The sequence below is a fragment of the Rhipicephalus sanguineus genome, chromosome 9 (genome assembly GCF_013339695.2).
Source record: "Rhipicephalus sanguineus isolate Rsan-2018 chromosome 9, BIME_Rsan_1.4, whole genome shotgun sequence".
In the NCBI taxonomy this organism is placed as follows: Eukaryota; Metazoa; Arthropoda; class Arachnida; order Ixodida; family Ixodidae; genus Rhipicephalus; species Rhipicephalus sanguineus.
In genome coordinates, this window is record NC_051184.2 from 29,860,027 (window position 1) to 29,875,669 (window position 15,643).

Consider the following 15,643-nt stretch of genomic DNA (forward strand, 5'->3'; position numbering starts at 1 on the left):
TAACTTGTGCGGTGCGCCGCAAACTTTCGTTGTAACTTTCTTCGTTCTTGTTTTTTTTTTTTTTAATGTTCGCAGGAGTCATCTCAGCCGTAAGGATCCGTCCGAAGCCGCAAGCGAAGCCAAGGGCTCTCTCCGTTTGCTGGCCATCTGGTCACCACATTCGCTTCAACATCGGCCCAGCAATCGGCGTTGTATCTTTTTTTCTTATCCTGCAACTCTGGACATCGGTACAGCCGAAGCAACCATCGAGGGTCTACGATTTCTTTCTGTGTTGACAATCGAAGACTGCGGAACAAAGGCATCAGACCGCTCATTCCGCAATCAGTGGACCATACGGGGTAGCTCAGTGGAACGACTGCCGTCAAGCTTTGAGATAGGAATCTCGCCAGAGGATTGTAAACAATCAAGCAAGACTTCGACAGCACCGTGGCCTGTACACTGGGCCATTGGATCAGTACAAAGAGATAAGATAACAGCAGAACGTTTAAAGGGGCGATTAATCGTGCGCTGAATATTTGACCACAGAACTTCGTTCGGCTTTAGGTCTAACCACACCAAGAGGAAATCCAGTTTCCCGACGACTTAAACGTTGAGTCCCGAGCGATGCGCGAACGAACAACACTTGCCTAGTGCTACTCAGTTAATCCGTAGAAGGACTTTGTTATCTTTGAGGGACCAAATAGCCGCAGAAGGCTTAACCAGCGAAACCTTGTGTTCTCGGTGCCGCAGCAACGGGAATTCTAGTGACCTGACGGTTTGGCTTTAACCTTCAGTAGTGGCACGTTGGCAGAGAGCAACTCGACTTTGTTTTTAATTATTCCCGTAGAATCAGATAATCGTAGAAAGTCGAGACGTGTGCAGCGAAGGCTTGCCCACAGAACCGTTGGGCCAGTTAACTGCGCTAAAAGAGGGCCTAGCTACCTGACTAATTATCTTCAAACTCTATCAACGCGCTCACTTGAAACCATTTAGAGACGAAACAAAACAGAAACAGTAATAGATTTTAATGACATCAACAATCACACATTAACTCTAATCCACTTCGTATTATACTACAGACCTCGCTGTAAGCATAAGCCCAAATTCAGCACTCCCGCCTTCTTTACGAGGACATGTAGACACAAAGCTTTGGTCGAACAAAAAGCAATAACTGCCCACACTAAAACCAAATTAAACGTACTAACAGAGCACTGCGTTTGTTTGTTTTATTTCACTCAGGAAATTATAAAAGCGCTCATACTATCGCGTCATACTAAAATACCTCCATTCGGGACCACTAACCGAGTTCCTCGCGTCGTTGACTAACGCGGTACGATTTTTCATATCGCAGCCAGAATCTCGTTCAGCTCAAGCAAAGTTACATATCTCAAGTATTCATTGATAATCACGACTCTTTTTAACGAACCGTGATGTTCGCGAACAGAGTGTAGGAAAATGACTACACCAATTTTCGTCGAAAACTTTACATAACATACCGACTAGCAACAGCCGATGCTTATAGGGCAGTGTTTTATAGCTCCCCAGAGTAGGTTGCGGCGCGTATTTTGTGATACCCAACACATCCGAAGCTCCGCTTCATGCTTGCGTGTAAAGGTTGCACCTTAAGCTTAGCGAAGTTATGAAGTCGATGTAGAAGACGCGCGCTGACAGTTCAGCCAGAATTTACAGGGTCTGTAAAGTTGTTATCGAAGTCTAGCCCAACTTTCGTGGATCATCGTAGGACATAGCCAGACCGCAGATGTAGACCATAATTCTACAAACTAGAGCCTAAGTGACGTGGTAAAGGCAGACGGACGACTGGCCGCAAGGAGAGCAGTGTCGACTGGCCAAAACCGGATCAACCGAAACGACTCTAAGTGAGATAAACATGCAGCATGATGTAGCGAAAACTTCAAGGTAGGGAGGTTCGTTAACTTTTTAATCGATGCAATCGCACCAGATTTAGTTTGTACTTGAAAAGGAGGGGCGGGAAAAACTCCTAGTGTTGTATTCCGTCAGGAAAGCGCGAGTCCGTGAGTGCGCAGAAATTCTTAGAAGCCATACGCAGGGTGGTAATCCAGAACGCTCGCAAGCGAATAACTGGACACATGGCTAGATTTTCAGCCGCAGTTTAAGTAGCTGATCTTCGATTAAAATAATAAGCCCGTGAAACAACAGAAGGTTTTGCTGACACTTGAGGATACAAACACGGCTGAAGAGTCAGCGTGAAAAGAAAGTTCTGGAATCTCGCCGGGCAGATAATCAGTCGCGCCGTTTTTCTGAACTCGGGGAGCAACACCAACAGTTTTAAAAAACCCGGAGCCAAGCAACAAAACAGAACGGTAAAGCCCCACGCCACGCTCGACGATATGGCGTTATGACCTGGAGGAATGACATCTTTCGTTCGACAGAGTCGATGGAAAATCGTCAGGGTGGCCAGGTACATTTGCCCATCGCCCGTCAGTCTTTTCTCGAGACGAAGCTCTAGGACAATAGCTGCGTGAAAAAAAAAAGGTGCTGCGAAGACCACCTCTGAAATCACGAGGACCAATCGCCGCAGCGAGTCCGTGGAGGATACGTCATCTACATCAGACGAGGGAACGCACGATCAAGAGTGTGAGGAAACTTCAGAAACCACACCTCACTGAACACTTCAGAACACACCAAGACTGAGAAAGCTTCAGGAACCACACCTGCTGAACACGTCAGAACACATCAAGACTGTGACGAAACTTCAGAAACCTCACCTGACTGTGGTCCACCACGTTAACAGACACCCGTCAGGGATACTCCGGGAATCATAACTTGAAGAAAAAGAAAAAGAAGTCGGAAACGATGTGGTGATAGATCAGGTGTCAGACGAAGCACAACTGCAACCAGTCATCAAGGAGCTCTCGGGAAAAGACAACCCCTATACCGAACAATCGAACGCTTGCCGTTAAGACTGCGAAGTAAGCTCAAATGGTGATTGAGTGGGTCCAGGAGTCTGTATGAGACGAACGCTACACCACTGAAATACCGAATGTTTCAGACGTGAGAACAAAGGTACCGGGAGGTGTCGTGGTCGACAAAGAAGGCAGCGCAGGAGAGAAACGTTCCGTCGAATGGCTCCCGTTCAGACGCGTCACGTCCAGCGCGCCCCGCATTCGACGTCGCCCATAGACGTGCACTGCCACAACATGACCAGGCTCCTGCTGTCCCTGACGGCCAACCTGTCCTCCTCCTCGTCGTCGCCCTCGGCGAACGTGTCCCGGGGTCCAGAGGACGACCTGTGGTCGGCCAACGGATCCTCGACGTCCGGCACGGGCTCTCCCGCCATCGACGACCGGGAATCGGAGGCGAGTCAGCGCCAGGCGCTGCTCTACATCGTCGTGGTGCTGTTCTTCTACTCGTTCGGCATCGGTTTCATGATGATACGCTACATGCGACAGGAGGCCAAGGAACAGGAGGAGTGCAAGATGTACCGAAGGTCAGTGCGTGCGAATGTACAGTCGACGTCAAAAGTTTAGAGACCACTATAAGTCTTAGAAAACTGACTTTCCCAGTATTTGCGACAGTATTCGGTTGAAATGCACAGTACATGCTCTTAGCGCGTTTTGGAAGAGGACGGAAATCTAAATTCAAGGCTACCTATTCTTTGTGGTCCGTCCTAGTTTGCGCTGAAGTTTTCACCTTAAATGCTATGTAACAACTATGCCCAACAGAAGTTCTATTGAACTACCTGCCGAAGCAGCAGGAATATTCAGCCTTTTCTTTTTTTGTCTCGTGGTTCATAAACTTTGGACGCTGACTGTACACTGTGGCTGTACGCGAAGGCGGCGTCAACAGAGATAGTACAGGTATAAGCGCCATGGACTAAGTATTTACTAATTCGCACACCACCACCACTGGTTAGCGCTGGCTAATTTCGGCGAATGCTGGCTAAATGGCTGTTAATGTTGACTAATCGTAGCTTGCTAATCTTGTCGAGTATTGGCTTACTATCGGTAAATATTGTCTACTGTGGCTAAGTAATGGCCATAGCATTGGCTAATGCTGCTAGTGTAGCATTAGGCAGCGAGCCCATGGAAAGAAAAACGATGGGTGTAATTTTAAGAGACAAGAGGAGAGCAGAGTGGATCAGGGAACAAATGGGTGTTAAGGACATCTTAGTCGAAATCAAGAAGAAATGGGAATGGACAAGGTATGTAGCGCGAAGGCAAGATAACCAATGGTCATTAAGATTAACGGGTTGGATTCCAAAAGGAGGCAAGCGCGCAAGGGAAGGCAGGAAGCTAGGTGGGCAGATGCGATTAAGAAGTTTGCGGGGATAACGTGAGCGCAGCAAGCACAGGACCTGGTTGATGGGAGAGGCCTTTGCCCTGCAGTTGGCGTAGTCAGGCTGTTGATGATGGCATAGTCCCTCAATACTTTTTACTATGATGATGTGATGATGATGATGCTAGTGTAGGCTATCCGCTGTTATATGGCAGCCTTTTAATTACGTTATCTTCGTTAAACGGTGCCCTCGCATACATGGACGACAACCTGAGTCGGTTCTGTCTGAATTTTCTCTTTGCCAGGGCCACCTGACTAATCAGGGCTCGCTTTTCTTGTGCTCATCTGCCCGCAGATACATCAACGCTGCCCACGAGCAGTACCTGAACGCAACGAACCGAGCAAGGCTGGCCAACAGACTGGCGCTGCAGGCGCTGAACACCGTCAACGCCATACCGCAGACAACCCACGTCGGCTCCAAGGTGACCTTCGTATGACGACCGGCCAAGGCCTTCTTCTAGACGTCCCGGTGCACGGACAGGACGTCGGCCTCTGCTTTTCGCCTGCGGCACCACGACGTCGTCTTCTGGAAAAACATAGGAGACCACTCGCTCCTCTGCTGGACTACGAAACAGACGATTTTGCAGAAGCGTGTTGATATACAAACAGACGACTTAATCATCTGCTGGACTGCTGGACTATGAAGAATGCGACGTTGCATGAAGTGCGTTGTTGATAGACAAACAGACGGAGTTGCCCCCTCAACCAGCCGGCAAGCCATTGCACGTCCCAGCACCCATGATCAAGCAAGTTTAAAAGGTAGAAGAAGGCCTTGGCGGTTTTTTTTTTATCAGCTATCCTGTCTGACCCTTTTAATGCATGAGAATGGTCCCCGGAACATCCTGAGCATGTTCCCTGTGCTTCAGCGCGCTCCCCGATAATGCGATAACGTGTTGCGCCAGGACAAGTTGAGTTCTTCAAGTCTCCCAAAGAACGAAGCATAACTACGTGAAGCCTGTGTGAAGTCTACTAAAGAACGGGCCACGCTCCACATGAATACGGCAACTTCGATAGGACGATAATTTTAGCCATCCTTCGAGACGCGCAGTGCGACGTCAAGGACTCTGGTTTGGGAACACAACAACCAGTACACAGAAGGCGACCTTCTACTGAACCCACGTCTCCCAAACACAGTCACGGGTTGAAGAGAGGAGTTTGTAAAGTGTTTTAGGGACAGTGTACGCGGGTCAATGTATACAGTGTGACCACATGCTCTTGTCTGTCGAGAAGTACGTGCACGTGGTTTAATCGGACACAGTGTGGTGACCGCTAGACGATTGTGAACGTGCGCACCGCGGAAACTCTCCGGACAGTTTGCTGCGTGGGATTTCTGCTTGTCCGCTACTCGGTGTTTGCCCACTCGGCCCATAAGCCGGCGGACCTGACCTCAAGGAAGCCGATTGTGCGGGCGGGTATACGTGTTATGTCACAGATCAAACTGGTTATGAACTGATCAGGCTGGTTATAACTCTGATCAGACTGGTTATAAACTGGCCAGGCTGGTATTAACTCCGATCAGACGGGTTATAAAATCTGTGAAGGGTCTGAATCGCATCTCCTGGAGCCGAACCTGTGACCAATGGTTTTCTTTAAAGCATTAGCATTATGAGGCACGAAACGGGGAAAGAAGAAGTGTATGAGTTTTGCCTAAAGCCCTCTGTGTCAACCACACCTCGCACGATACTAGCGCCGAGTTGGCTAGCCCTTGAATTGCGCTGGCTACATGGCCCATGTTAGACTTCAACGTAATTGAAGGTATTTACAGGTAATTAAGGGTAATGTTAGCGCATAATTTCTTTCGCATTTACCTCTAAATCCCCACTGAGTGTTTTGCATCTCCCGTTCGTCGGTTAGGAAAGGCAGCGATAACATATGAGTGACGTCACTATATTTTGAATAACGCCACGCTCCACCTAATCGTGAGGCCTGTATTCGAGGGGACGTTGAAGGGACCCAGCATCTGTACCGCTCTGTGGAATAGACAGCGCCCTGTGCATAATTTTTGCATTTTCTCGGCTTGTTGAATACGTAGCGTTGTGATTGCACCTATACATATATACATGTCTTCCTTATCCATCTCCTTTCGACGATTTAGATGTTACTTGAGCAACTTGCGTTCGGATGACAGTGATGACCCGTTTATGTCGACCGGAAAGCACAAGTGCATAGGCGTGCGCAGAGGGGAGGGTCTCCCACTTATGGGAGATTAACAAGCGTCTGGTTACGGTGGGGGGTCTGCAGGACAGTCCAAAAAGACGCGTTCCATTGAGGCTCTCTGCCCACATTCTGAGCAATCGGGTTTGTATTCGTCTGGGCTGATGTTAAGGCTCTCTATAGAAGGTCATATTCTTCTTCAAACAGCATTTTGAAAATTAATTTTACTCTATTGCAGCATCATTTAAATGCAGTTCAAGGAAGTTAGATCATCGCTTTCGTGATGATAACACACGTGACAACAGCCTCGGCAGAAACAGCAAGCAGTCTTGGATACAAGTGCCAACCGCAGGAGGCGCAGCCGCCTAGAGTAATATATAACAAGTAACAGTAATATTGAGTACCACTAAGTAAGTACTACTGCTCACAAGTAAGCTGCGGAAGAAAACAATCAAGAAGTATCATCTAATTCTTTTCTCGCTCAAAAGCGACAGTGCATGGCGAGGATCACTGGCGTGACCACGAGGGGGGGGGGGGTTGAACCACCACCCCTCCCCCCGAAAATTTTCAATTTTCATGTGTTTATATATATATATATACGCACGAACATACATAACGAGTAGTTGCAGCCCCCCCCCCCCCCAAAAAAAAAAGAAAAATCTGGCTACGCCTCTGGCCTCGCGCCTGAAGCAGCCGCCACCTCCACCCGTCAAGATTTCAAAATTCTACCAATTTTGAGTCCCTGTCAACTACAGATCAACTTTCTGTCCTAAGTTTCAAATATACATCACGGGTACGCTGTTAGCCGCCTTATTATCTTGCGGGTTTAAAAAAATATGTGTAGTCGCGCATCGGATAGTCAGGTGCCGAGACCATATAGGCGTGCGCATGGGGAGGGGGGGGGCAGGAGGGGGCGGGGTCGCTCCCTTCTGCTGGGGGGGGGGGGCGCAAAGTCTGCCCCATACGCTTACTCAGTAGGACCTGTCCCGTCGTCGTTTAGAGTAGGGGTATGACCACTCAGGTTTATTAAGATAATGGTGGCCGAAGGCCCTTGATGTTGCATCGCAAGAACCGTTTACTTCCTGGAAAGCTAGGAACCAAAGTCAGACCATTGAGGGAAGCACGTAATCGTTTCAGAGGGGAGGGGGAGTGGGGGCTACGATGAAACATTGCGCCCTCCCTTAATGGGGAACCCCTCGCGCACACCTATGGCTGAGACGACTGTGAATTAGTGGATCCTTTCAGTGAAGCAGCGCATCTTCACTCAGCAGTTCGTGCGGCAAACCGGAATGTGATGGAACAGACCGTTCCTTTTGTGTACGCGTGTTTCGGGCGCCGAGTGCAGTCACATCGCCTATACACGTGTGTTTATGACGTCAGTGAACAAACATATCCACAGCATGCGTCTTTGATGAAATGCAAATGCAGAACCGGATAAAAAGAGCGGCTAGTGCACGCAAGGCCTTGCATCGAGTGACCAAGATGACCACAGTGAGAGCGCAGAAAAATATTATATACACGCAGTGTCCAAAGGGCAGATCATATCGATCGCAAGAATGGTCTTGCAGAAGTTAGCCATATTTTCCACGTAGTCTTGTTCAGCCACCTAAGTATATTCTACCTAGATGGGTCAGATAGGCGTGGCAAGTGTCGAAAAGCTTTTAAAAAAATGTCACAAAAGCTGTCATAACGACGACCGCTGTTGAAGGATAAACGTTGGCTGGACGCCGCTGATTGGTTGATGTCAGAGACCGCAGCAACAGCGTCGGTAACATGTTCTGTCGCGGAGCTTAACTACAATTCTGTATCTTCACATATACCTTAGCGTTGTCGTTCTGTCCTTCGGGAAAAGTTTTGCGCCGCACGGCATCAGGCAGTCAGAGAGTTCATAGATGCCCTCTGGGCCAATCACAGCCTACAATTAAGATGGCGACAACATTACCGTCGCCATCAGCGCGGCCGCTTCTCACCTCGTATTGCATTTATGTGAGGTTTATACACCGTCTATAGACCTTCTCACAGACGGCTCCCTGGGCGCCGCCATAATCCTCTCTGGGCTGCGCTAAGCAGGCCCCCCAAAAAATACACTGCCGAGGCTGTGACGTCTGCCTTTGTACTCCCGTGCGCAGCCCAGCATGGCGGCGTTTTTTCTCTCCCTGTGAAGAGGTCTATAGAACCCATTGCGTTTCAGTATGTCTATAAACTATATATCTAACAGATAAGTTTAAGTGCCGCCATCCTGGGCTGTCAACGTTGCCGTTTCGTATCGATACGAATAACTAAGTAAAATGTACAACGGTAGACTGATTAAGGATGAAAACGACTTTACAGATTCGGCGTTTCATGACCTTGTTAATTTACGTCCCAAAGTACAAAACTGAGAGGTCATTCGTGCCCACAATGGCGGGGCCCATAGATAAAAAAACTTATAATATCAGGGGTTTAACATCCCAAAACCACAATATGATTATAAGGGACGCCGTAGTGGAGTGCGCAGAAAATTTCGCCCACCTGGGGTTCTTTAACGTGCTCCTAAATCTAGGTACACGGGCCTCAAACATTTTCGCCTCCACCGAAAATGCAGCCGCCGCGGCTGGGATTCGATCCCGCGACCTTCGGGTCAGCAGTCGAGCGCCATAACGACCAGACCACCGTGGCGGGTTTGGATAAAAAACAAAACCGTTTACATAAACTGTGCTGACACGACTTTGCTGGACGAATCGCAAGCTGACGTCGCCGAACAATCGAAGCAAATGCGGTTTCTGTGTGGTCGTCGCATTTACTGTTGCATGAATTCTTTCAGACAGTTTCTTTCTCACGTCTCTGAAGTCCTGATCTCGTGAGCCACCTCTGACGTTTTCAGCGAGCACGTCCGCGATAGGTCGGCATATTTTTGTCAGAGCCCTACAAAGAGCATTATGTACACATGAAGGCTCTGGATATTTGTAAATAGATATCCGCATCTAACGCGTATCTGCGGACAGAGAAATAAACAGAGTTGAAACTGTTATCCGGTGTGTTTAATGCGTTTCCTTTTTCGTGAGTTCTCTTGATGCATACACGGTGCAAAAGTGTCCGTGAGTGCACTCTGGGGTAGCGGTGACATTACGGTGACACAACACTTCCAGATTCTGAGCATCTCAATGACGGATGTTTGAAGGCGAAAGCCTTAGATGCCTCATCAAGCGTGAAAATTGACCGTCGGCGGCGTCGGCGTCAACACGAGTAATGAAAAAAAATCACATGATTACCTTATGACGTCATCATGAAGTCACATATCGCAAAAATTTGCGACGTCATCATATGACATCGATGTTTGGTCAAAGCATATAGAGTATCCTACAATATTTACTAGAGCGAACTCTGGCGCTAGTGTCTATGGGAGCTGCAACGCATGGCGCTTCAGCCCAACGTTTTTAGAAATAGTTCTATAAACGTTGCTTCAGCCAGCATGAGAATGATGGGTAGTACACGAATTTGTCTAAGCTTCGTTCTTTCGGCTCCGTTTGGCTCCGCGTCACCTGCATCCGCTTTGCCGCAAGACAGAAGTTCAGCAAGTCAGCAGTTTCACTTCACTACGTTAACCTTTTCAGGCTCACCAATTCAAATCTAGTCACGAAGTTCACAACGGTCTTTTCTTTTATCCGAAGCGAACGCCAGAACACAGCAATAAACAATGTGCGTTCGAAGCCGTAAGCACGAAGATCAGGCAAATCCGTGTACTACCCATCATTCCCATGGTGGTTGAAGTTCCATAGGCGGAGAGTACGGGGGAGCTGGGGGGCTTCGCCCCCCCCCCCCCCCCCGGACTGCCTCATGGGGGGGGCAGAGCCCCCCCTGGCGCCGGCCCATGGGTATTTTTTAAGAGCTTGGCTTAAGTCCCCGGGTCGTCCTGTCTGGCAGGTATTTCACAGGAGGCTGTTTATGTCCGTTTCTTTTTCATTTCAGCCATTTAAAGTTCGGCACATGGGCCAGTGACAAGTCAAACATTCAATGGAAAAATGCCCCTCAAACGGATTTTTACGTGCAGAATATGTGCTGATGAACAACTGAAGCGACGACTTAAGCTATGACAAAAAATTCACCGGCGATTACGATACTGCCTAATTCGCTGAGCGCAGCCTCGTGTTCGGGCAACGCCAGCTGTGTTTGAAGTTTTGACTATCCGCAGTTGTACCAATGTAACATTCGTTACATATTGCCACAGAAACTGCCAGCGCTCAAGTGCTACGCACACTATATACTCTGTGCATTGCAGCTGTCGCGAACCAAGTGAAACGCCCACAGCCCTGTTACGACAAGCGAAGCCAGCCGCAGTGCACGTGCCATCCCTGCATGCGCACGAGTTCCGACCGAGGGGCCAGCGCGCGCGACAGTGGAAGAAAGCGAGGTTCGAGGCCAGTATCATGATATCGACAGACTCCGCGTTCGCTCTCTTTCGTCCTCTCAATGCAGGAACGGACGTCTAAGCGCTGCGCTCTAATTGTCCTGAACCCCGTAGTGAATGGTTTTGAGAACACAAAAATGCTACTGAGAATACAAAGCAATCCCGACGCAGTCAGTCAGTGAACGCTTTCGCACAAACTTACTCGCCAATAAAAAAACGGGGAATTTCTTGGTTGCCTACGTATTGGTACCCTTCGACATGCCTGCTTATAAAAGTGCCGAGAAAAGATTGTGCGCAGTTTTGATTTATCAGTAAAGGGTTTTACTAAAAGTTCAGCCACCAATGAGCAACTCCATTACTCGTCCAGATTCATAACCGCAGCTTCGCACAAGGTGTAGTGGTAGCAAATGGTATTTGCTACCATCTCAGAATTACTTTCGGCCATATTGAATTGAACTCACTGGCATATAATTAAAGCTTCCCGTGATAGCGTTAGCCTACTGTCTCCTGTGTGGCGCATGTTTTAACAAAGTAACGCCACCCCCCCGCATTGCGTGAATCGATTTTACGCGACGCGGCCAACGAAAATTTCGCTTCGAGCCAAGAGTTACGAGGTGGATCGACGTCTTTATGTAAATTGAAAAATAAATCTGGGGTCTTCCACTTACAGATATTCATTATGATATCGCGGGCACCTAAGTGACTAAAGTTGCATTAAATTCTTTAATTTGGAAGTTGGACTCCTCTCTCTCTCAATATATATATATATATATATATATATATATATATATATATATATATATATATATATATATATATATATATATATATATATATATATATATATATATGTGGAGAGAGAGAGAGAAATGTGGAAGAGCAAGTCGGGCCCCCGCCCCCTCCGGTAAAATGAAAACTCTCCGCCTATGGGTTGAACGATCGCAGCGCCAGAGTTCCCTCTAGGTAATTGTGGGAAGCTCTACGGGTCAAAGATGGGCTAATCACGGAGGCAGTGCGAAACCAGGTGAAGTACAGAAAGCTTGTAATGCCCCCGATTCTGGAGGCAGTGTGAAACCACATTAGGTGAAGAAGGAAGGAAGGAAAACGGGAGTGAGGAAAGACAGGGATGTTAACCAGTTTGGCATAACCGGTATGCTACCCTGTACAGGGGGAAGGGATGCAGAAATATCTCCGAGGGTTGCGGGGGAAGATCACATCGACTGAGAAGAAGAAGAAGAAGGTGGCTTTCGCCTTCAAGTCATCTTTTAGTTGAATGCAGTAACCCTGTGAGCTTTTCTGCTATGCCAAGGTATACCAACTTCCTGTCCTGTGTTCAAATGCCGTGAAGAAGAAAAGACCGCTTGCCGAAACGGCTCCGGCGACATCCCGTGTTCCAAAGATTTTTCATCGCTTCGAGCTTCCATCGTCCCCTTAATTTCTGCCTCATTAAATTTTAACTAGGATATTTTACGCGTCCTTCCTGGCTCCGGTGTGGAGAACGTTAACAGTGAATTGCAAGGAAAGAAAAAACGCCCCTTTTGCGATGCCTCCAATTCGTGTCAGTATACTCTTTTAACTACAATGCAGCCAACTATAGCCACTCGAGACATATGTTAAAGAGCTTTTTATAATGCCGGAGGCGCGCGTACTCACTTTTCAGCCATGACGGTAGGCGGCTGCCATCATATCTGGTAGCTAGAGTTACTGTATGTGGAGCCATGGATATGCAGTAACTCTACTGGTAATCCTCGGTGGCACGGACGCGCGTCTTCATTGCCCATCCTGGAAAAATCCTCGCGCACAGACGTCGCACAGCCACAAGAAAAGAGTGCGCAGTAAAAAAAAACAGCAACAGCTAGGCAACATGCAGCGTATGCATAGCATGAAGCTACAGAGGGACGCAAAAATAGAAAGAAAACTAAAGAAAGGATTGTGCCGGTACGAGCGCCGTTCGGAATAGGTGTAAGCAAACAGCTTTCACGCGCAAATTCCACTCGAAAGAAAAAAAAAAGGGGGGGGGGGTATGTCGCTTACGCCACGATAACCGGCATGGATGTCACATCTCGCGTTATCTCGGCGCGCCCGGCACTTGCAAGTCACAGCATTCCAGTACGAAAGTACACTGTAACCAAAGTGGCAAACGCAGTTTTCCAGAAATTAAACGCGGGAGCCCAACGTTGCTAGACCAGGCTCAGTTTGCAAACTGCAGTAGAATGGAAAGTTGGGCTAGTTGGAATGCATGCATGATTGATGCAGCGCTAAAGACGGAGACGAAAAGGAACACAGAGTGCACAGGACGGGCGATGTCTCGCAACTGAAATATTTATTTCGAAAAACAACCGAGAAAACCAAGAAGGGCATAGCAGACATGCGCATAAGACAGTAAAACAAATTAATGAACAATAACACGTGCACCTTCTTTAGAACAGATTCAAACATGTCACTTGATATTGCACGAGCCAAGCAGATAAGCAAACTCCTTGTCCGTCAAGGAAATTGACGGCTAGCTCACGCATGCGTCTCCCATTCTTTTAATCTGAAAGGCGCCTCGATAACTTCGCGGGTTACTTTGCTGCTGTGCCTAGAAAGCACTTTCGCATCTACGAAGACCGGAGAGCAGCCACAAGTATTACAATGCGATGCTTGATGGGATGTGTTGGGCTTTTTCAAAGACTGATTATGTTCCTTTAAACGAACCTTGATACACCTGCCGCTTTGTCCCACGTATGATTTGTCGCAAGTAAGCGGAATTTGGTATACCACCCCGCGTTTACAAGGTACATACGTGGACACATGTTTAACTTTACAGCCGTCAGTTTTCTCTTCACTACCCTCCATTTTTTTCTTAACAAGAGGGCAGATCCTATATAGCTTTTTTGGAGCAGAAAACACCGTTTTAATACCATATCTCTTGCCAACATTGCTCAGGCCGTGGGAAAGTTTATGGACATAAGGCAAAACCGATACCTTGTCGTATTTTTTCTTTTCACCACTGGTGTCGGGACGAAAGTAGGCAAAATACATGCATCTTTGCAATTAGAGCAGACTTGTTATGCACAACTGAAAGAATGAAAATCGAGCGGCAAACTAAACAGACCAAGGTGAACCATTACTGATTCACGAGCACGTATAGCTTCACACTCAGGTGCCACGTGAAGCAGTATGCTGTGTCAAGACGCTCTGTCGAACAGGGTGGTGACCCGTGGTTTCAGGCGGCGTTGCCCGTGGTGTTCATTGTCTCGGTGAATTGCATTCAGCAGTACGACGATACATGTCTTCTTCTGTTTTGCTGACACCCCGTCAACCAAACATTCGCGATTAAATCATTATTCGGAAAATTACAGAGTATAATTTCCCCGCACAAAGCACTACTGCGAAAAAATTCAACTCCTAACACTTGTCAAATGGGTGCCGCAGTACCACCATCAAAGTGGCGAGGGGGGGGGGGGGGGGCTGACTTTAAGCCCTGCTGCTAAGCCATACTACAACGGGTATTTGCGTCGCATTTTTAAGCATGTAAATATACCATGCAACCGAATTTATCGCATTCTTCTCGACAATGACCTACTGGCAGGTGGTTCTAGCACTGTTCAGCCGTTGCTGCCAGAGGCGTAGACAGAACATTTTTTCTGGAGGGGGGGGGGGGGACGCCCTTGATCCAACGTGGGGTCCGGGCAGGTAAGTTTGGTCGTGTGCTCTGTATTCCATGGGAGAAAAAATTTTCGGGGGGGGGGGGGTGCACGGGCCCGGTGTGCCACCCCCTAGCTACGCCACTGGTTGCTACTTGAGGGTACGTACGACATGCACCTTCAACGTGCGGCCCTGTTACCCAAAGCACCGGAGCTATTTACAGTCTTAGAGGAGTCTACACGTAAAATGCTTAAAGGGACACTAAAGGCAAATAACAATTTATGTCAGAGTGAAAGCTCAATGTGTGACAACTTCTAAAACGGCAATATTATCAACAGCAGTGTCCTACTTACCGAGAAATTAAGCTAAATGTATCACACGATGAGCGCCACAAGTGGGACATTTTCGAAGTGATCCCGATGACGCATGAGAGTCTGCCTATAATAAATCACTAGTAATCAAACTAGCAGCAATAAAAAAAGAACCTTCCGTGCATCAAAAGACGTAATAAAATGCTGTTTGTTCGTTTCCGTTCGATTCATGGAAAAAAGAACCTCTGTGGCGTTGCCATGGGGAGCGGCGCGCGTGGTTCAAAGGTTCCGTTTTCGCCGAACTGCGCTTCGCCCGGTGCCCCGCTTCGCTCACGCGGTCGCGTCTCAGTGGTAGTTTCGGTATCGCGTACTGCCGCGTGTGTTTTGCGCGCTCGTGAAAGTCGCTCTGACAGAAAGTTCGACAAAATGCCGCATGCATGTGATGTTGCCGGATGCCCGAATGGTGCACAACGCCAGTGCTGCACCAAGGAAACCGATGTGTATTTTCACTAGGTGCCGCGGAATGAACCCTAACGCTCGAAATCTCGTTGTCAAGTTCTCCGTCCACATCCATTGCGGCGATTGCGGCAAGCTTCGATGGCTTCGATAGCCGGTCGATTCCACGAAAGATCAAAAAACGGTGTATACTTGATGTTTCCGATTTTCCTGATAATTTTGTATGTTGTGCACATATGACTGCACAGCACGAAATCGCAGTTCGTTTTCAAATAAAAAAAAATTTCAACACAGGAAAATTCGACAAGTGTCGCCGGTTGACGACGACCATTTTACGAAGAGTGCGTTTTCGTAAATTCGCAACCATGCTGGCAGCTACTGAAGCTATATTGGCCTCGAGGCCCACCAC

At 48.0% G+C, this 15,643-nt stretch overlaps 1 protein-coding gene across 1 annotated transcript in view; it reads left to right on the forward strand.

Annotated features, from left to right (window-relative positions):
* The window catches only part of LOC119404883 (uncharacterized), a 28,584-nt gene extending 23,753 nt beyond the window's left edge, over positions 1-4,831 (forward strand). Inside the window, exons 2-3 of the mRNA XM_037671573.2 lie at positions 76-3,448; positions 4,592-4,831. Of these exons, the coding sequence (XP_037527501.1) occupies positions 3,084-3,448; positions 4,592-4,733 (507 nt within the window). The 5' untranslated portion in view covers positions 76-3,083 and the 3' untranslated portion in view covers positions 4,734-4,831. The remainder of the gene's footprint in view (positions 1-75; positions 3,449-4,591) is intronic.
* Positions 4,832-15,643: the final 10,812 nt, after the last annotated feature.